A 21,674-nucleotide genomic window follows, 5' to 3' on the forward strand; every position below is an offset into this window, starting at 1 on the left:
TAAATGAAGGGAAAACCCTCTCAAATTTAGACTTGAGGTTTTTCTGGACAGATTATTTTTTGTTGGAAAAGCATACCTGTGAAAATGATGGTGTTATTCCATTTTCCCTGCCATTGTATATATAAATGACCCCTTTCAGATTATCTTCTTGTGGAGCCCCAATTGCTACATCTGTGGAAAAACAATTTAACAATAATCACTTGACTAGGAAACATAGACAAGGAAGAGTTAAAGAAATCCAAATCAAGATGCATTCAATGCCAGGCCAAATTTATTAGACTGAATTCAAAAGAAGTGCTGAAGATAGATATAAAGCAAATGGAAACAACACAGACCACCTCAGTAATCTGACTCTGTCGTAAGTACTATGTTTCTGGAAAACAAGGGCAAATACAACCATTTTGTTCAAGGCAAAGTCTGTTTCTACCTATACTGAATTTGACCCTTAAGAGGTTACCATGGAGAACGGCCAAAATTATCATGGTCTTTAAAAAAAAAAAAAAGAAGAAAAAAAATAAAAGCCTTGTATTCTTGGAACTATGATGATTTTCTTCCACTCTGCTATTCCCACATGGATTAAATCACTGAAACACAAGAAGTACTCTTATTACACTGCCTGAAATCAATCATTTATTTTGCCATGAAATGTCCTTAACAGCTGATAACAAGCTTGAACAGGCATTTAACAAGGAACTGAAGGTGGCTGGTTTGTACAAAGGGATATATTTTCTATGCCCAGATTACTTAATCCCAGGGGGGTACAGTGACACAGAAACAAACAAGCAACCCAGCCACCCTCAACAGGCCTTACCAAATACTCCCATGGTTCAAATAGCCAGAGCTTGTTCACCAGAAAGTGGAGGGTTGAGAGGGCGAGATGAATGACATCATCTTGAAATTTACTAATATAAATTAATAATTGTGAACTTTCATTCACAAATAAGCAAAACTGAACTATCCACAAATCAGAAATACGGTATGCTGCACCAAACCAAAATCACAAGAAAAGCACAGCTCTGATGATTCGGTTTTACTGAACAGCTCTCTGATTGAATCCATATTTATTGAATCCATACTTTGGTGACTAAAGGACACAAAATATGTCTTTCTCTTTGGTGAGATGAAAACAGGACAGCCAAATTGTGCTGTTCAATTAAAACTACGCATATGTTCTTGAGGAGGTCAGACTCTACACCAACATGCATGCCCTTATCTTCACGAGGCTGATACTGATGGTTTAGATGGTTGAAGAAGTTGGCTATGCTCTCCTTTTTAATACTTACTGCAGACAAATGGTTTCTCCAGCTTGTATTTATATTTTGCTTCCAGCTCTTTTTCTTAGAGAATGTATTTTCCTACTGCCACTCTCAATATTGCCTCCACTTTTTCTTTTCAATGTTTTTGCTCCCTTCAAAAGCTAATCCACTTGTTTGCTCTGCCTTCCCCTGCAGGTTTAGGATGCCCATTTTGCATTATATCCTGTGTCGTGCATCTAGTTTACTATGTTGCTATTAATTTGATTTCACTTCCCTATTCTCCAGCCTACATTTAGATACTCTTTTCCTTTGCAGTTCGCAGATGTTTTGGGACAAAAACTGAAACTTGTGTATAAAATAGTGAAGGTAATGCAAAGCAGGAGACACTGAATTTATCAGGAGTTGGAGGGACAGATAGCAAAGAAGGAAAAAAAAAAAGAAAGATGACTAAGGAAAAAGGAGGCCAGACAAGAGAATGACTGTTCCAAGATTTGCATGTTATGGAACAGGAGCAAGAACACAAGACAAAGGGAAGAGTGAAAGGACCCTGGATGATAAGTGCAAATAAAAAGAGTAATTCAAAAGCATGAAGACAGACATGTACTTGGTAAAGATAGAGCCCAGAAAAAGCTGACAGTTTTTGCACGGTGCATGTAGGCTCCCTGCCTACAGTCCAAGTTTTGATAATGGAAAAACTAAAACCGTTTACGAATTTTGAATAGTAGAAAATGCCTGTCATATTTTTATCCCAACCCTACGCAGCCTACAGCACCTGCCCCTCTGCTGGAGGGGAGCACATGCTGGTTTTCCAGGCAGGAATACCAGCCATTCCCACGTGTTTGAAACCATGACAAGACGCACGGGGGTGCTGGGCCAGGCGCCCTCTGCCTGTCTCCAATCCAGCCAGAGCCCTTGCAGCCAGCAGTGGGTTTGCAGGTGGCCTGAACAGCCAGTGTGTGGTCTGGAAGAAAAGAAGTTGGGAGCAGCAGACCACGGGGCTTTCTGTTATAAATACATTTTAGGCAGCCTGACTAGAAGCCGAAGGGAAGTAGAAGGCCATGAGAGTCATTCTAGATGTTGTAACACATCTTAGATCCTTTCATCTGTTTCCTTTAACTAACAACCCTTTTAGCTGTAACTTTCACATGGCATTCTCTTTTCAGTGTCTATTTCTTTAACGCTTATTACAGAGGTTAGACACAAATCTGGAGACTGAATATCTCTGCCCTCTAAGCAGGTTCCACCTGAAAAACATCGATGGAAATTTCAGCCCACATCTCATCATATTCAGAGAGGCTGCTTCAGCCTGGGCACTGGGAAGGAAGGGATAACAGTTTCTGTTTCTATTTAGGCATCTAATTTCATGTGCCTGAAACAGACCTTCCTGTATAGACAACAGGAAGAAAAAGGTCCCTCAGAGCCCCATTAACATTTTGAATTCACTAGGGCATGGCCATCAAAGTCCTTCCCACCCAGACAGCCTGTTCTAGGCAACCCCTGAGTCACCTGAGTGGGAAGAATCCCACAATAGTCTCCCAACTTGCAAGTTCTTTTTGATATTCCCATGTGTTTAGTATTTCCTATTGGTGACACAGAAGCAGATCTTGACTCAATGTATTATTTTTATTTATGATGTTAAAAAATTGCCAAATTGTTCCCCAGCTGTTGTCTCAGAGTATGTTATCACCTTATGCATACTTAATTAAAGCAATAGAACCTAATCTTTGGTATTACACATCAATGACTGTGAAATAGCTATATTTCAAATCAGCGCCCTAAAAAAGAAAGGTCACGTCACCAACTGAAAGACTTCTCAGCTTCCATAATCCTCCTGTTTATCATGACAGTCCACTGCTCAGAGAGAACTAAACCCAAGGGGTTTTCTTTATATACTTACCTTCAAAACCATCATTATCTATGTCTCCTAGGTTGGCTATGGACTCTCCAAACCTGGCTGCATATGAGTCACTCCCGCTGAGCTCTATGTTCAGTTCTACCATTTTTGCTTCCTGAAGGAAAACAGAATGAACGGCACATTAACAGAGTGTCTTCCAGGTCACCCGGAATATTCCTCAAACTGTTAAAACTTCCTTGGATGCTAATATATAATCCTACTGAGCTCCTTGGTGCAGAAGCAAGCATTACCAAAGATAATTAACAGCATTTAGTATTAAGAATAACAAAGAATAAGAAAGTTGCTCTTTAAGAAAAAGAACAGCAATGTGTTCCCATAGCAAACGCCTGTAAAGAGCAGCAAACATATCAGAATACAGGGTATTAAAGGTAGTAAACAGTAGCTGCTTCAGAGCTATTATGTGTGCCTTAGGTAGTTGTAGGTATCCTGGAGTGACTCAGTTCTCTGTAAGGAAAACATATTAAGAAAATGCTAATGGCAGGCATAAGAGAACAAATATGTATTAGTGTGGAGAGGAAGGAAGGAAGGAAAATAAGACATGAAGATAAAATATACCACGCCAGCCAAATTGAAAAGCCCACAAAAAATAGTGATTATACTTTCACTTCTGATCCTGGAATAAAAGGAAGCTAATTCTAATGCAGAATCTGTCCAGACACTTTATTTGCCAAACTGAAGACTACCAGTCTCTTTCTTGACTTGTACTACTAACTGCACACAAATTTTTCATTCCCTGTTTGTTTCTGAAGTGCTAAATCAGTTACTCTTCACATGCCAGCTCAGTGGGAAGCACGGCAGTAGAGGAGAGCTCGCTCAGAGGCTACAGTGGCAGGCAGCCACCACCTGAACTTACTGTGAAGGAAAACCAGCCCATCCTCAGTTCTAACACCAGCCCAAGGAATGGTGCATTGGAGTTTACACAGCCATTGAAGTTTACACAGCCGTTGCAGGGGTGCTACACAGTCCTGCTGGGACTGCCACTGTGGTTCGAGAGCTGGTTTCCCTATATCCTGAAATATTGTATGATAAGAGAGGAAATCTCCTCTTCTTATCTTGTTATACTAGAATGACTGTGTTACGATGCATTTTTAATAGAAAATACTTACAGAACCTGAATTGATATAGACATAAACTCTTCCTTCTTCTCTGATGGTACTCTGCATTGGAGCACCAACTAGCAAGTCTGAGAGGCCATCTGCGTTCAGGTCCACAGCACAAACTGCAGCTCCAAAGTAAGAACCAAGCTGTGTGCAAACACGAAATCACATTATCTTCAAATTTTGATCAAGACATGCAAGAAATTCCAAGGTGCAGGAAAATAGCATGAAATCTTTACCTTTTTACCCCTTAGTTCAAATAGAATATTTAGTTGCTTCTCAATGCTAAAGATGTATGCCTAAAATGAAAAGAAAGTATAAGTGGAGTTCAGCGAACATAATCTGAAATACTTTCCTGTGCCTTCTTTACATTACATCCCAGAGAATCAGTAAAGCAACACACAAGGTACAAGCTGTTTACTATTCCCTATCTGTACCTTTCCTTAACACCACAGTTCACAGCAATGTTACCTACACTATCTTGCCTCATTCCTTCTTAGACTTTTTTCCCTGTGAGAAATCATACATCTCTGACACTTGTCTTTAATACATTAATCTAAACTGGAAAATCACGGGTGGGTATGTGGGGGCATATTCTTCAAACCAATAGTACAGACATTTTCTTACTTTACCAGTCTGCTCCTGTTGGGGGGCGCCTCCAACTACTTCTGTACTGGTTGATGTCAGAAAATGCCCAGCTCCAACAGAGTATCCTGTAAATTAGACATACACTATTCAATACTGTAAATGCTCTATAAATAAAAAAATATGGGAGCATGACGTATAAAAGCTGTCGACACCACAAATTATTGTGAGTCTGACATTCAGACTTCATGCAAGTTAGCAATGAAAACAGAAAAGAAAATTTTTGAAATATAAGCAAAAGGTCAATACAAATGGTAAGTTCCAGCAAGCAGTAACAAGTGTCAGAAACACTTGTTTCTTTCCAGGATCTCAATTATCTGCCATACTTTAAAAGACAATAATATAAGCTGCAGATACCTTCTGTTAATACATAATCTACAATTGTTCTGTGAGTCCATATTGTAATACAAATAAAAATGATCAAATGCCCATACAGTCCAATGTGGAAAAACTTGATTCAGCTGTTACTCTTTAACTTTTTTTTACTGGACTGCAGAAAAATGAAACATAGTGCTACTTACAGGCATGTGTGTGTACATACACACACACACAGAGCACTGGGGATATATACATAAAAAATGTCAGGAACAAACTGGAGCAAAAGCTTGATTATATAACAAGAAAACGTTGCATCAGTTTTTGTATATGAATCTACATAACAAAGTATTTCTGTACATGGCGACAGCTCTTAAACAGGACCATATTTTGGTGCAGACGTCCAGCCACAGAATTGCAAACTGGCGGCTAACGCCTTAGTCTGTAGCTGCACAAGTCAGCCTTACTCTTTCCAAATACATTATGGCGAAGTTGAAACAGGGAAGACAGTTAACATATTCTGCTCTCTCACAATTACTGAATGACTGTTGATTTTCACAGCATGCAGGGAAAATGAAAAAATCATCTTGGATCAGATGAGAACAAGCCTTAAGTCTTTCATCTGTGAAGACAACCATCTAGAATTCAAGTTCTCATTAACCCAGCTTTTTATTTTCATAATTTCAGTTAAAAGATGTGAACAAGACAATTTATCATTTAAAGATCAACACCTAGTTTTTAATTATTTAACAAAAAATTAAGCTTAAGTGGATGAACCTTAATTTACCTCCTCTGACCTTTATTTTCTAGTTATTTTGGTTCTGCTGAAGTGTAAATATTGCTAATTCTGAACTTAAACAAAAACCCCAAACCAAACAACAGCAAAAGCCAAACACACACAAAAAGTACAGTAATCAGATAGTCCTCATTTTTATCATGGTATGTAGGTGGTTGTTATTATTATTTTATATTTTTATTTATTATTTTATTAACATTTAATTAAGTTTGGTGGGTGGAGAATCACATAATTGACCCTTTAAATTTAAAGGTGTAGTCAAATGAAATTTTATTTCCAACCCCAGAATTCTCTTCTGGTTACCACTAGTACAGTTTTTCAGTTTTCTGAAATGTCATTTGCCACCCTCTGGTTCCTCAAAGAAACCGTGCATTACTTTGTGATTTCTTTAAGGCAGTACATTAAGAGCCTAAGGTTACTCTTTCACCAGGCCCAGTTGATTTGAAACACTGACTTACATATCTAATTCTGTTTAAAGAAGTCAGTTATTAATCTCCAAGATACTCCGAAGTAGTCAAGGAAATATTACCAGAAGTTGTGTATTACCAGCTTCTCTTTCTAACTTCCTTCTTTCTTTTAATTGTCTGGTACTTAAACAGTTTTGTTTCTTCCAATTTATGGAAAATGTTGCGAAACTTTTGCACGCTCTTCCTGCAATCTCCAATTTGTTTACTATCACTCTTTGACAGTTCAATTACAAATGTAAATAAAGCCAACTTCTCAGTCCCCACCTGAAGGACAGCGTGAGTAGGTCATTATGTCTAGTTATGTGCTTGAATTACATTCTGGTCACAGTATACTTCCACCACTTGGTAAAGACATTTTTGTTCATTATTTAAGGGAGAAGCAAACTCAGACTTAAAAAAAAAAAATTAAAAAACCAAAACCGGTAACAGAATTAACTCTAAAGAGATTTTGGCCTTAAACAATGCCAAAGATGGGACAGAACCAAAGCTGCAGTAAGGTATCTTTAAATTTTTTCATCCACATGATGTATTATTACAAGGGAACAAAGTGGAGGTTTAGGTAGCATGGAACAATGCAAAATTTAAGGTTGATTAGAGCTGCTACTGTAGAGACACACAGATGAGCTAATGGCCCCTTTCTCTACATTCCTGTAGAAAGGGCGAGTTCAGAGGACACACGGCTCTGCCAAGCCAGCGTGCGGCTGCTGCACCAGCTCCCCGCACAAGGGCTGGTGCAGCAAACCCCAGCTGATCCCAGGCCCTGGACGGCCAGGTGTGCAGGATGTCCTTCCCTGCACAGTGCCCACACAGGCTTTTATCCCCTTGCCTGTGTCTGGTTTTTGGTTATCTATGACTTGACTTGTTCATTACAGAAATTCTCACTTTTACACTTGTAGGAGCAGAAACCTGGAATGAGCTTTTTTTCCCCATACAGCTGCAATATTTGGTCTGCTGATGGTTACTGGAAAGCTGAGGCAAGCACTCTCTGAAGCTTTTCTTTTGTCCTATGAAAGCTCAAGAAATATCACTGGTTAACCACAGTGATATGAGCATCTGATTGCCTTTTCCCATTCAGCATCACTTTTGCACGACTTTCCTGTAGAGCCAAACTGCAGCCTTTGCAAGGCTTAGTACCGAATTCTGAAGCACTTTGTATTTCATAACAGTTATTTCATAATGTATGTCTGCTTCCTATTATCGAAAGAGAGAAATCAGAAACAGGAAACGTTTATCTACATGAACCAGATCTATGAATGGGAAAATGCAAAAGCCAGTGGTCACAGGCAAAAATATTCTTGCTCAGGAGTCCAGGAAGGACAGACAAACCTTTCTTAATGTGTAGCGAGAAAACTGAGGCTGCTGACAGCTCCTGGCATAAACCCTTACAAATTCTAACACTAAATTCAGTTAATTACTTGGATTTAGGTACATCAGTAGGAGCTTCATGGCTTTCTTTGCATACATTTGTAGATAAGGTTTGCCCTTACATGTATCGAGACCAAGATATGGTTGAAAATGAATCATGATTAGAGGCAAGTCTGTCTCTTAAGATCGTAGCATATTTCCCCTTATTGACAATGCAATTAAGACTTGTTTCCTTGCAGATTTCACTGTAACAAACTCTTCATATTTCTGTTATATGCAAAATCATTGTCTTTTGCTATGAAAGCCCTTGGCAGCATTTCAGACTTAAAAGTGAAGTGCAAACCATTGCTGATCAGAAGCATATATACACCTTCTAAATTAAGAAATGATAAAAACAGAAATCCAGTGTTTGAGAAGCTTCCATGTAAAAAGAACAGAGAGCAACACTTATAATTAAATAATATTTAACAAAATCAGAACACATTTAGAACTGTTGCTTTTGGAGTTAATAAAGAAATCACTGATAAACACTGTGCACTCCAAGATCAGCTATTCAGCTAATTCTTTGACTTATATTTTTTCAAAGTATTAAACATTTTTAAGTACCTAGATAACTGCCAAATTTCACTTGGTTATTTGAATCTGTATAAGCATGGATTGTATTTGCGGTTGTATTGTACACAAAAATAGAACCGGTCCAATAAAATGATCCAGGGGCTCCCATTATAATTAAGTCCTAAAACAAAAATAAAACAAAGCCTTGTTATTCATATGTAAATATTCATGAACATAAGCAAAACAAGTCAAATACTTTTCTTTACATCTCCTGTGAACTCTACTGGAGATGCATCTAGCTGGGAGATTAGCACTAGATCAGAGACAACATTTTTCAGACTTTCTAAAAACATAGTTATTAAAAATTTCGAGCTGTGAACAACTTAAAAGACAGCAACAAACAGAATATTTTCTTCTCAAAAGACTTTTTTAGAAATCACAATCTTAGGGCAAAATAGAGATTAAATAATACAGAATATTACTCTGTAAAGCAAGAAAGTAGGCATTATTAGTGTTGATGTTACAACAAAGACAGGATAATAAAACTTCATAATCTGTTATAGTCATGCTCTTTTTTCAAATGAAAAATAATTTTGGGTTTCGTAAGGTGTAAAAGTATTCTTGGGAATAAAACGTGTAAGTATTAGTTGGGAATTATCATGCAAGTCTTATCAAGATTCAATGAAAAAATAAAGGGGAAAAGTCTGCTTTTTCTCTCCCACAAAAAAAGACAGTGTTAATGTCTTCACTTACATACATACTTTTATGTATATATATATGCATATCTATACATATATGTAAGTGTATACATATATATATAGAGAGAGAAGTTTGGTATCTTCAATACACACCTCAATATAAAAACTAGAGATTCCAGCCTGGCATGACCCGTGGTTTTCTCCAAACTTTCGTACATGATCTGGGAACAGACAAGAAATATTAAAAAGGATGAGAAGCCTGTGGTCTCGGAATTTGTTACTAGGTCTTCAACAGAAGTTGAGACAAGTTAAAAACAAAACAACACATCATTGGTTATAGGTTCTATAATAGAACCAAACTCACTGGTTTTCACTGTGTAGCCTTTGACTTCAATATACTATTGTAACAAATTCAAGGCATGGTGTTATCACTTGATCACAGCTGCCCTTGAAACCTTATGACTTTAAAGGATGTAATTTTCTTTTTAAATTGTTCCATGAAAGTAATATGCCACATGAAATAGCATGAATAGTTTGAGCAGCACAGAAAGATATACACTCTGTGTATAATTCAGGCATAATCTGATTGACAGGCTTATGTATCTCGATAGAAGTTGCCTTGATGCTCCGCTACAGCTTTGAAGGAAATGCTTGTGTTATGGATATCCTAGACACATTAGTATCTATCATCCTTAGCAGCTGTCTTTACATCCAGCTCTCCCAGATCTGTTTTCCTGCTTTTCTTTGCTAACTGCCTCCCACCAGGGTTCCCCCTTCATTTCTTCCACAGATTTGTTCACTTCAAAGTCACCAAAGACAGAAGCACGATTTCATCCATGCTCATAACAGTCTCCAAAGCCAATGGCAGGACAGCGTTTGATGGCATCACTTCATCGGTCTGCATGGAAAGGCCAGACTGTCAGCTCCTCCTTGCGCTGGGCCAGGGGCAGGGTCACGAGATCCTTCTCCTGGCTGGGAGGGGGGTATGAAAGGGAAGGTAGGGATGGACTCATTCGACGATAGCTTCAGGTCCTGACTCATTCTGCTCCTGCGGTCCTCTGGGGAAGGACCACTGAAGGTCTCATACCACAGCAGCAGCCTTGGCAGGAGGCAAGTAAGGTTCCTGCTCTGGCAGGGCATTGGACTAGATGATCTTTCGAGGTCCCTTCCAATCCCTAACGTTCTGTGATTCTGTAACAGTGACATGTGCTGAGTCGAGGGACCACAGCAGCTTTGTACCAAGCTAAGGAGCGGATGGCAACAACCACCTGTGGGTATTACTGCTGCTCTGCTGTGAGGCACCCTGCTGAACAGAGTGAGCAAATGACAGAGGAAAGGAAGAAAGGAGGGATGTCTTCTGCTGGGCTGGTTTTGGGAAGCACACATCCTTCAGTGATCCAGTCTAAGGAGCAAGTATTCTGATGCCCTGTTTAAACTTTTTTTTTTTTTTCATGTTGAAAGCAGCTTTTCTTTGAAGGGATAAACCTCTTGCTAACAAATTTGATCGTAAGTTGGGCTTGTATAATCAGTCCTCAATCTTCAAATCTTTGGCTGCAGAAAGCCTGCTCGGAGCAACACAGACTCTTCACAAACTCCGCACCACGCAATTATGTATCTTACCCTTCCCTACAAAGGACTCGAGAATTTCGCTTACCTATATAGCATGGGCATATTCTTCTGCTCAGTTCAGTCCGAAAATCAGAAGAGATGGCATAACAAATACCATGTGGGAGTTTGTGTTCATTTCTTATGTAAAAGATATTTTTCCATCTATGCCCACAAGCCTACAGATAAAAAACAAACATGATGTTTGACACAGAAGCATAAGAAAGGTGAAGGCAGTCTGACAAACAGACATGCAGCTCCAGCAGTTGGTACGTACAACGACAGATCCGTTTTCTTTTGGCTGCCTCGATAAGCTGACACCCAGCCACTGGTTATCACGCTCTTCCAAACACGTCTTCCCACAGCGCTCTCCCCTGGGGTCACCTAGGACACAAAGACCAATGCTCTGAACAGGGAGACAAGCTGAAGGGCCTCATGGTGAGGAACAGGAGCACCCAAGGACGCTATGGGGAGACTGCAGTAACTCAGGTTTGGTGGACCTGACCCCTGTCTCTTATACAGGCCATGTAGACTTTTCACCTTCTTGACCAAAGGTATGATGGCATGCAGCCAAAGGGAGCGCGCTGGTTCTGAAAGTGAGAGGTTGGCAGTGAGGGCTGGCTTCTCCATCGTTATTGAAATTAAGATAGAAAGTGACATTACACTGAGTCTGATGAAGGGCTGGCTTTGCAAGTGTTCTCAGCCTAAAAGTTCATAGGAAACACAAACAATATCCCTGAGTACTACCTAAACTCTAGCCTAAAGCAAGCATCTCCAACCACAGATCTATTGGTAGAGGACCTTAAATTGATCTCTACTGCAAATGGCTATCAAATAAAGGGCATATAACTGCAGTCTCTACTGGGGATGTCAGATCATTATGTATGCATGTCCTGTGTACACCTTGCACTGTTGCAATTATTTAGCAGTAGCTCTTTGTTTTTTAAGACCTTGAAGAACATAGGGAAATTTCTTCTAACTCCCCCAAAAGGCTACAGTACTGCCAAGGCAGCAAATATTCGCTTCCTTCTACAAAGCAGTAGTGGTACCCATGGTAAGGAGAAGCTACACATTTTAAAAGTATTCTAAGTCATATAAAGCAAGCTTTTAATTTGTAGGATGCTTATATTAATAAGCATTAACCAAACTATTGAACCAGTATTTTCTATGCATCAGCATTACACAGTTTACAAAAAAACTGGTTATAAAATAAGGAAGCACATCATGTCATTTGAACAATCTCTTTTGCATAATTTTAAGGCTTTCCCAGATTCAATGCAGTTATTGGTGAGTCTGAAACTTTTGAGGTTTGAGGGGTTTAGTTACCCAGAAGAGGGCACCAGTGCAGATGACAGAGCACCAATACTGACAGGGACATGGTTTGACAGTACAAAAAAAAGTCCAATGCATTAAAGAGATAAGTGGACTTGCTGAATTACTTTCACAGGACATGCAACTGTACAGTATTAAGTATGGAAACAGAACAAAGGAATACACCTCGTCTATTCAGTAGCCAGGAGAAAGATGAATGACTATGGACTTTGCTACAAACACTCTCATAACCAACAATGACTTAAATGATTTTATACCTAGGATGTCATGGACTGGAAGACACCAGATTATTGGAATCAAGATAATTCTTTATCAGATGGTAAGAAAACATCAGGAGAAACATTTGCAGGAAAAAAACCCAACAACCATCCTTATTTCAGAGCTTGTTCCTTACTGTTTTCTGATAGGCCTAGCAATTGACATTTGTCTGAAGAAACTGCTGGAGCCTTGATTTCTTCTACTCCCGTACTACCGCTCCACTTCTTTTTCCAACCATCCTGCTCTCTCCCCACCCCAATGGAGAGACACAAGTAGTGCGGTCCAGAACCCCTCACCACACTGCAGGGAGGGCAATGTACCCTGTGCACTGCAACTGTACTCTGCCTTCTTCCAAAAATAACAGCCTTGAGAGGGTCAAGAGGATCTGATCCTTCTTCATCTCTTCTTTACCACTTCCTCCCCCATGTGCCCTTCCCCGAGACATCAAAGAAATAGTATGCAGAATCCAAGTAAACAGGAACCGACCTTAGCACTCACAATAACATCACATTCAATTGTCTTTGGGCCAAGAGATTTTATGTTATTGTAATTTAATAACTCCTGTAGGTCACCTGATGAACAGTAATTAACATGTGGGCTCTTATTCCAAGGCAAGCACAAAGTAAAATGCCTTAAAAATCTACTAAAAAGTTGATTTTTCTGCAGGTTGTTAATTATTGAGGTTTCAGAGATAAGTTTCTGAATTCTCCTACTGGGCTAATGTCAGCTACATGAACTTTCACATACTTAATATACACCATTTTCAGACACAGGTTTGGAATTTAATTTTGGAGTTACATCACATAGAACTCCTCACTTCCTAAGGGAGACACTTCCATGGTTTGCATGAATTACAGGGCATGTTAATCTGGTTGAAATCTCCACAGAAAATAAAATTCTATTGCACTTCCACGTGTAAGAATTAATCCTCCTTTAAATCACAAAAGGCACTTCTGGTAACTCCCTTCTAGCAATGCTTTCTGTCCTCTTATGATAATGACTTACCTGGGACTTACTGTATAGAGTGTATGTGAATTTGCAGAAAATGGAAGAAGTTCTCCATTCTATGACCAGTGTCATAAATTTAGATCTCAGAAGGCCTTCTGAGACTTTCTGTCAGTAAGTCAGACAAGACCAGATAATGATGATGTGAGAGATCTGAGGAAGTTTTGCTTGTCTCAGCACTTCATTCCTGTGCCTGTTTCAGAGGTCCATAGCAAGAAATAGCACAACCATTCCTTCACACTCGTCGGACTGTACTCCTCTTTTCCTTGGCTCCAGCACATGTTCTTGATTCAAGTTCACTTTGGCCCTTTGCTGATCCGCTGCCTTATCCCTCCTCTCTTTATCTGACTGGCAAGTATTCAACCACCTTGGAAATTACAAGCCTTTGTGGGCGAGAGAAGCATGAGCTTGACATCCCAGACACTATGATAGGCCCCTGCTCAGGGTATGACATTATGAAAGCTTTACCGAACGAGAAGAGAAAATGCTATATTCTGCACAAGCAGCACTGCACAAGCTCAAGAGGACATGACAGCTTGGCTGCCTCAGGGAAAAGGAGCACGTACTGTCATAAAGTCACCGAGAGATAAGTAATTGCCCAGCCTGTGTACATTGCACAGCTGGAAGATACACTGTGGCTATCGCTGCACGCATCCCCAGAAACAGCACCATCACATATAAATGAGGTCACAACTTACAAAGCCACTTCTAGCTTTGGGCTCAAGAGCTGTAATACATATGTCTGCAATGTCATCTAAGAAACCAGTTTTATATAACTTGCTCCAGTGCTTTCCATGCCAAACAGCCTCCCACAATCCTTTTTATCCTCCTAGACCTCCTCTTGTCCTATTACTAATGGATTAAAATGAGGCAGTGTACTGCAAAGACAGACCTTCTGATATCCTGTGGCCAGGTGTCAGGGCCTCATCAGACTCTGTTTTCATTAACCCAGCATCTTTTCTCTTTTCACAGATTTGATGGGTCTTATCCCTCTTATGTCTCTCCAACCACTTCTACCCAAAACACTGTAGTAAAGCACAAGCTGTTTCCAGAACCTTCAACAGACTGAGGCCCAGAAGGTCCTGTCTTCCTCAGAATAGTGCGGCTCTTTCAGATTAGATCTCTGGCAGGGTACAAGCAAGGCTAGTGAGATCAAAAAGCCAAACTACCAAAGGCAAAGCTTACTGAAATCAAAGTCACAGGTCAGCCTTTTGGAGAAAGTAATTAATTGTTCACTTTTCCATTGTAAGGATTCAGCTGGGGGAGCCAGAGGGCAATTTGTTCATAGGTTAATTGTAGCAGGGTCTCAAAGGAATGGCCAGAAGGCTGAAACTCGGGGCAGAGCTTTCTGGCCTTAGGTTAAACAACATGCACTGAATTTACTGTACATTTGTAGATAAAACTTTTTTTTTTCTTTAAGTGGATGAAAAATTTTATCAATTGTTTCCTGTATTTTTAGCCAATGAATCACTGTTTCAAATCTGTGAGCAACTTTGTTAAAGAATTTATATAATGTTTTCCAGGTCCAAAACATAACCGGTCAAAACATATAAAGGACTTGGTGCAAGTCCCTCTGCAATAGCCTACGACTGCTCCAAACTGACATGGGCAAGGTCCTGGAGTTCAAAAGCCCAGAAGACTGGTAGAAGACTGACAGTGCCCAAAATAATAAACCCGAAGCATTATACCTTGTGTTTGTACCTAGAGCTTGATTACAAACCTCTGCATGTAAAGTAATTTACTGTTTAGAAATACTTCAAATACAAATAAATCAGCAGTCCAGAATACTTGACACCATTAACAGAAATGCTAGAACAGAAACTCACAAAATGTTACCCTCTATTCAGCAATCAGAGAAAGATTAAACAATGCCAGTAAGAGGATAGGAAGACAAAGATTTGATAGTATATCTCATGGCTCCTCTCAGCTCTTAAACCAGCTCGGGTCCCTGCAACACCTTGAACAACATTAAAATTCTCCAAAGTGTGCCTGGATGAGTTATTTCCAGATCCTGCAGTGACTACAGCATAGGACTGTTCCCAGCAACTCTTTCTCTATCGAAGAAGCACACAGGAACGTGTGACATAAGAAAATACAACAGCAGTTTTGTGTGATTAGAGGCTTCCTAATTGTGCATGAATCCTTCATTAATTAGTTATGTCAGTTTCAAGGCTACTTCAGTGAAAAATAGCAACAAAGTGTTTTAATATATTCATGCCTCCAAGTAATTCAGGTCCATTTATTACAGAGACCAAACATTTGGAAAAAAAACCCACTTCTATTGCCTGTTGTCACCTCTACATTTCCATGACTCATAATTAGAAACTTATTATCTCAAAGATTCCTTTACTGAAAGGAAAGTGAATTCAAGTATTTAAGAGCTATTCCACAATTTGCCTGTCCCAACAATATAATAAATATATCTCTACACATTTTTCAAAGGAAATTACCCATTCTACAAGATCAGAACCCAAACTTGTCGTTGGCAAGAATCCAAGCAGAAAAACGAGGAGGTCAGGGACTGAAAGACAGCGTCAATAAAACCATTTCATCCAAAAGTTGCTGACAGCCTGAATGAGTTAGACAAGAGGTAATTAAGTTCAGCTTTGCAATTGCAAGTTCCCTTGTGTATTTCTGTGACCGCTCAGCAGGATGGCAGAAGCTTAACAAACCTCAGATACTATCCCACTTCATTTACATCCCATTCACCACAGCTGCCTTTGGCTTCTTCATTGACCTCATTGCCCTGTTTTACAATAGAGCACTTATTTTCAGTATCTATTTAACTTCAGAAATACTGTAAACGTACCTTGGTGATGTAAAGGTGTCACTAAGAGAAACAAACATTCTGCAAAAAACTCTTATAGTATCAGTGTTTTTAAAAGTGCAGGACAAGACACCATTGTGTAACCTACAGCCTCTGAACCCAGGAATTGAAGCTGTGTTAAATTACGCCTTTGGAACCACATAAACATTTTCATTTATTTGTTGCATCATTTTGTTTAGGATCCCCATAACTGCTGAGGAAAAGCCCATTATTACGTTGTTAGAGATTTTGTTTCTCCACTAGCTAAATGAGTAAGTTGAGAAGTACTGCAGATGTATGTAGTTTTGAAAGAACCTGAAACTTTCTACCCTTCTCCTCCTTTCCTCCTCCCATGTAGTGGAGGGCTATTTTTACCTCCAATCCAGGAGGAGGGGTTCATTGCCTCTTAGCATATGCTATTTCACCACTTTAGTTGATTTCCTTGGCTTTTGCAAACCTCCTCTTACAAACAAGCAGTTGGAGAAAAAAATCTCTTTGCTATGTATCATTTTTCAATAGATCTAATGTTGGAATGAAATTACTCAAAAAAACCCCAAACAAACCAAAAAACCCCGCCCCAAAAACAACCAACTAACCCAAACAAACCAAACTACTTGGCCTGGAATAAGTTTAATTGCAGTTCTTTCTCTGGGCAACTGGTTGTCTTTTCCTTATGTGGTTACCACTAATGCACCAGTGAAGTATCTTAGGTTTTGTAGCTTAGTTACAAAAATAAATAACTCTTATTTCTGTGTGTAGAAAAAAAAAAAAAAAAAAAGATAGAACCTGTCAGTTCTAAGTGTTATACATAGATGTGTAAACAAATAATTGTTTTAACATTTTTGTCGCCGAATGCTGCGTTCTGCCCTGAAAGCCCATCAGGTCATGGCGCGCTATCGCTTTCATTGGTTTCAAATATTTTTAAAACTCTTTCCCGCGCGCCTTATCCTTACTGGGTGGCAAGTTCATAGTTGTAACGGATCGGATGGTCTCGGTCACCGCAGGGCAGAAAGTTCAGCAAGTTTTCTATGCATAGCATAGGGATAAAGTGAACAGCACTGTATGCAAGACGGGGCGGGGGGGGGGGGGGAATTCACACATATTCATGGTAACCCAGTGCAAAGTGTTCTCCTTTTTAAACGCATATCAAACTCTTGGAAGATGGTAAAGTATATCCAGTTACATCTCCCAAGCATGGGGATTGGGCAGGTAAAGAGAAGTTAGGTTAAATGCATGAGCTGGAAATATTGATTCAATCAAAAATAGCTCTGTTCCCCTGACACTCAATTTTTCAACAAATCTGCAAGCAGGGAAAACCCATCTACAAGGCGATTGTGGTTCAGAGTTACTTTAGGGTGCTTCCCTGAAAGGAAGACATTGCAAAAGAAAAGGCGATTTAGGCACACACTTCCACCCCCTCATCTCTGAGCTAATTGCATTCGCCCTCTGCTCCGAGAGTTGAACTAGCTTTCTGCTGAGAAGGACGAGAGACAGACCGAAACTGTTGAAATGGGTGCTGAAAGGTGCGAAAGAAAACTGTGGGAACGGGAGCTGTCACATGCGACTTCACTAAACCAAGTTTCGGTGCATTTCTTTCTGTCTACGGTAAAAAGGTGCCATCGTTGCTGCTCTTCAGCAATAGCGTTGATCTCTCCCTTTAGCTAGAGGAAAACGCCAGTTTTATGTGAAAAGGACCCAGGGGAAACCGCCCGTAGCCCTGGAGGTAGCGGAGCCGCGGTGCGCGCAGGGCGGGTGGGGATCGGGGGGCACGGACCGTCCCGTCCCGCTGCCGCCCTCCCCTCCCACCCCACGGCCCAGCGCCGGGGTCTCCCCGCCCGCGCCCCGCCGCCGACTCACCCAGCTGCAGCTGCTCGCACCGCCCGCGGGGGCTCCTCCCGATCCGGCACCGGAAAATGGCCCCGGGGTTGATCACCGAGCTGTTGGTGGGCCAGCTGGCCCGGGGGGCGCCCGCAATAAGCCTGCGGGGCAGAGAGGGCGGCGTGAGGGGCCACGGCCGGCGGAGCCGGGAGAAGGCGCGACGGTACTCGTGGGGACGGGACGGCCCGGCCGGGAACTCACCATCTCTCCTCGCCGTGGCTGTGCAGGAGAACCGAGTACCCGAAGAGGGTCCCGTTGTCTCCCTGGAAGAGCAGCGGGTGCTGGGTGTCCAGGTTGTAGGAACGCGCCGTCGGCAGGCACTGCCACAGCAGGAGCAGCGGGGCGGCCCACCCCACAGTCCCCGTCGTCCTCCCGCAGCTCCACATGGCTCCGGCTGGCCGGAGGTAGACGGGCGCCCGGCCCCGGCTTCCCGCCTCGCTCCGCTCTCCCGCTCGGCGAGAGGGCAGCGCCGCGCCCCCGCCCCTGCCCTGCCCCGGGACGGCGGCAGCCCGCGCCCTCCGCCGCCTCTGCTACGGGCGGGCCAAGCCGGGCCGGGCGGACTCCCCGCAGCCCGGGGTGGGGGTGTCCCCTCCGGATGGGGGAGTCGCTCGGCCGCGCCGCCTCCTCCCGTGCAGCGGCAGCCCCTCTCCCTTCCCAGGCGGCGGGGGTCGGGTTTCTCCCCGCCCCGTCCGCGCCCACGGGGGTGCTGCGGAAGGAGCACGACCCGCAGGCACTGGAGGGTACGGCCCCAGGACCCCGCGGTCCTGGGTAGGGCACGGACCGGTGAAACGCGGCCGACTCGACCCCCGCCCCGGCGAGACAGCGAGGCCCCCCCTCACCTCAGCCCCAGCACACCTGCCCGGAGGGCGGCGCGGGAGAACTGCCTGCTAGGCCGACGGGCGTTTTGGCAGCAGGGGCAGGAGAGCCGGCAGCTTCTCCTGAAAACTCCCCGCGGACCTTCCCATCCCCGCTGCCCTAGAGATGCGCGGGCCCAGATAGTTCAGTTTCCCGCTCTCGGAGCCCATCTCCCCTGAGCACCAGCTGGGGAGCGGCAGCCAGTCGCAAACCTGTCTTCTGGAAGGAGAAGTGTGTGGCAAAGCTTGCCGTTTTCCTTTCAGATTCAGGAAAAATCCCAGTACCCCTGTGCTGTAAGGCTTGCCACGTTGCGCCCTAACAGCAGCGGACAGTTTTGAGCCCAGCCTGCCCATACTGTGCAAGACTGCTCGCTGCTGATGACTTCTTCCTTCTGCATGGAATGAAATCAGAACAAGCCCCCTGTCACCTTTTTTACATTTTAGAGTAACTTTTCCACATTGCTGTTCAGTTCTTCTGTTGCTGACAAAGTTACCAGACATTCCTCCAGACATCATGGGAACAAAGGAAAACCTGAACATCACGCAAGAGATCTGGTATTTAGCAGGCCTTGAAAAGGATCCCTTGATCTTAGTGAGGAGCTTTACTGTGTGTGTTTTCAGAAGTCAGTCACTGACTTTTGGTTTAGCTCGTACTAAGTTGTGCGCGTACTGAAATAAAGGCTGTTACTTCTACCTATGAACCTTGCCTTGCTGGGGTCCCTTGAGTACCAGGGCTTCCCTTCCGTTAAAATAATCCGTATGTATGGATAACCAATGTATGATGGTATTTTGAGCCAGAGGAACAAGAACATAAGTACTTCTTCAAAATGAAAAGTTTAGTTATAAAGATTAGTTAAAGTATCTGGAAGACAAATCCTGTATAATTTCAACTAGTGCATATTATACACATTTGAAATACCCGTGAGATGGTAGAGTCCCATCCACTAAAAGAAATTCAGAACACAGCATTTTAAGCTTCTTGGAATAAAACCTCCCATTCATTTCCACTCAGTTGGTGGAAATGTGGAAAGTTTAACACTTCTGCAAAATGTTGAGCAACTAGCAGAGTGGGACACTGAGGCAATGCAGGAGTGATATATCTTGTCATCCCAGCCACATGCAGATGTGTAGGTCCTGGAATGAGATCAGCACGTTGCATGATCTGACTGTTTGTCAGTCAGCAGTGAATTTTTTAAGTTCTCATTTCTAGTACGATCAGGCAGCTTCCCTGGATCACCTTGATGTGGACCAGGGACTGTTCCGTGCAAAGGAGTTAAACAGCTCCTCAGCTGCTACTCATCTCCCAACTGCTGACATCAAAGGAGTTACAACAATCAACAGCAGCTGGGAATCTGCATTTCTGCCAGTCAAGAAATTTTCACCATCATTCTGAAAGCAGCAAAACAAGCATGATTCAAAACTGAAATGCTAAGTTGTGGTTTAGTTGGTGGGAAAGCATAACATTGTTTCACCACCATCCGGACCACTTAGCCAGTTCTGAGGGACTTTCAGGTTTTTCTCCAAGAGATCATTACAATTCCTGGGTTCGTTTCTGATTCACAAAAATGGACACAAAGCTCTATCCCTTGAATGACAGAGAAAGGAACAGTTTCCCAGACTCCTTTTCCCTTGCAAGTTTATGTCCTGAACATCTCTGTTCTTTCTGCTCTCTCACAAGACCAATCTTAAGTCTATCATTTTGCAAATAGCTGCTGCAGGAAGCATGTGACTGCCTCCGAGCAATCTCTCTGCAGCTGTATTTCTAACCATTTGAGAGAACCCCACCCTAACCCTCGATTAGATGACTTGTTCTTCACACTTGATGCTGTAGCTTATCAATGGCTATCATATAGGCACAGGGTAAATGTATGCAAGCTGGTTATAATACTCAGAGACAAACTCTAGTTTCTTGAGACCAGTTTTGCTTGGGAGAGTTTGGGGAAGGAGAGATGTTGCTGAAAGTTAGAGGAGCTATGTAGAACCTCCAGTCTAGTGGCCCCTGGACTGCTCAGAGAGCATTGAGCTGGTGGCAGGGATCCTAGCTGATGGGAAAAGGTAGATGGTAAAGCTGTGGGATTCAGCTATCAGCACAAAAATACCTGCTTATGGGATGCAGATAACAACTGTATTGTAGCTCACCTGTGAGGAGGAAATATGTCTGTTGTCATCTAGACTGTGCTAGAGTAGATGTGATCATGATCCAACACAGATCAGCGAAATCAGCTGAACATGAATCTACTAGAGTGTGAGAAATCCATGTTTTGAGAAATATCAAGTACAGCACCAGACAGAGAGCAAAACCAATGTAAAACTGACAAAATGGTGTAAAAGAGACAGAACTTGAGTTTTATTAGGGATTAGGAGAACTTGCAGAAAAGGTGGAACCAAACCAACACTGCAAGCCAAGTACCTGTATTTACAAAGAAAAAAAAATATTTATATATGTTAAGTTATCCTGAAATAGTAAAAAGTTACCCTGAAATATTAAAAATAAATTCTTCCAAAACATCTTGCCACTATGCAATCTTGACAGCATATCCCCCATAGTCCTCTGTGGGTTAGTAACACTGGGAGCAAAATATCACTGTGACTTGCTCTTCTGCTTGACTTTGGTTGACCATCTAAGGCAATTTCAGAGAAGCTATTGGGATGTTTTGTTAAGTGAGAAAGTATATTAGTCCACAGTTTGGCAAGCATTTTTCATAGCAGATGCATGCACTTCATCTGTCCTCAACTCTTGCTGCTCATTCTTGACTCATTCTGCTGCCTCTGTTACACTGATACTGTTCTGTGTCCAAGCAGTGAAACAGATCAGAGGAGTGATCTG

General features: G+C 42.0%; 1 protein-coding gene across 1 annotated transcript in view; it reads right to left on the reverse strand.

The window, feature by feature from the left end:
• Positions 1-18,860, reverse strand: part of ITGA4 (integrin subunit alpha 4) — a 39,377-nt gene extending 20,517 nt beyond the window's left edge. The window contains exons 1-11 of the mRNA XM_082056836.1: positions 18,195-18,860; positions 17,973-18,094; positions 10,992-11,098; positions 10,764-10,893; positions 9,263-9,330; positions 8,463-8,592; positions 4,896-4,981; positions 4,508-4,567; positions 4,278-4,415; positions 3,154-3,265; positions 77-171 (exon numbers count right to left, since the gene is read on the reverse strand). Coding sequence (XP_081912962.1) covers positions 77-171; positions 3,154-3,265; positions 4,278-4,415; positions 4,508-4,567; positions 4,896-4,981; positions 8,463-8,592; positions 9,263-9,330; positions 10,764-10,893; positions 10,992-11,098; positions 17,973-18,094; positions 18,195-18,379 — 1,233 coding nt within the window. The 5' untranslated portion in view covers positions 18,380-18,860. The remainder of the gene's footprint in view (positions 1-76; positions 172-3,153; positions 3,266-4,277; positions 4,416-4,507; positions 4,568-4,895; positions 4,982-8,462; positions 8,593-9,262; positions 9,331-10,763; positions 10,894-10,991; positions 11,099-17,972; positions 18,095-18,194) is intronic.
• Positions 18,861-21,674: the final 2,814 nt, after the last annotated feature.

The sequence above is a fragment of the Streptopelia decaocto genome (assembly GCF_964273445.1).
Source record: "Streptopelia decaocto genome assembly, chromosome: 6".
NCBI classification, from domain to species: Eukaryota; Metazoa; Chordata; class Aves; order Columbiformes; family Columbidae; genus Streptopelia; species Streptopelia decaocto.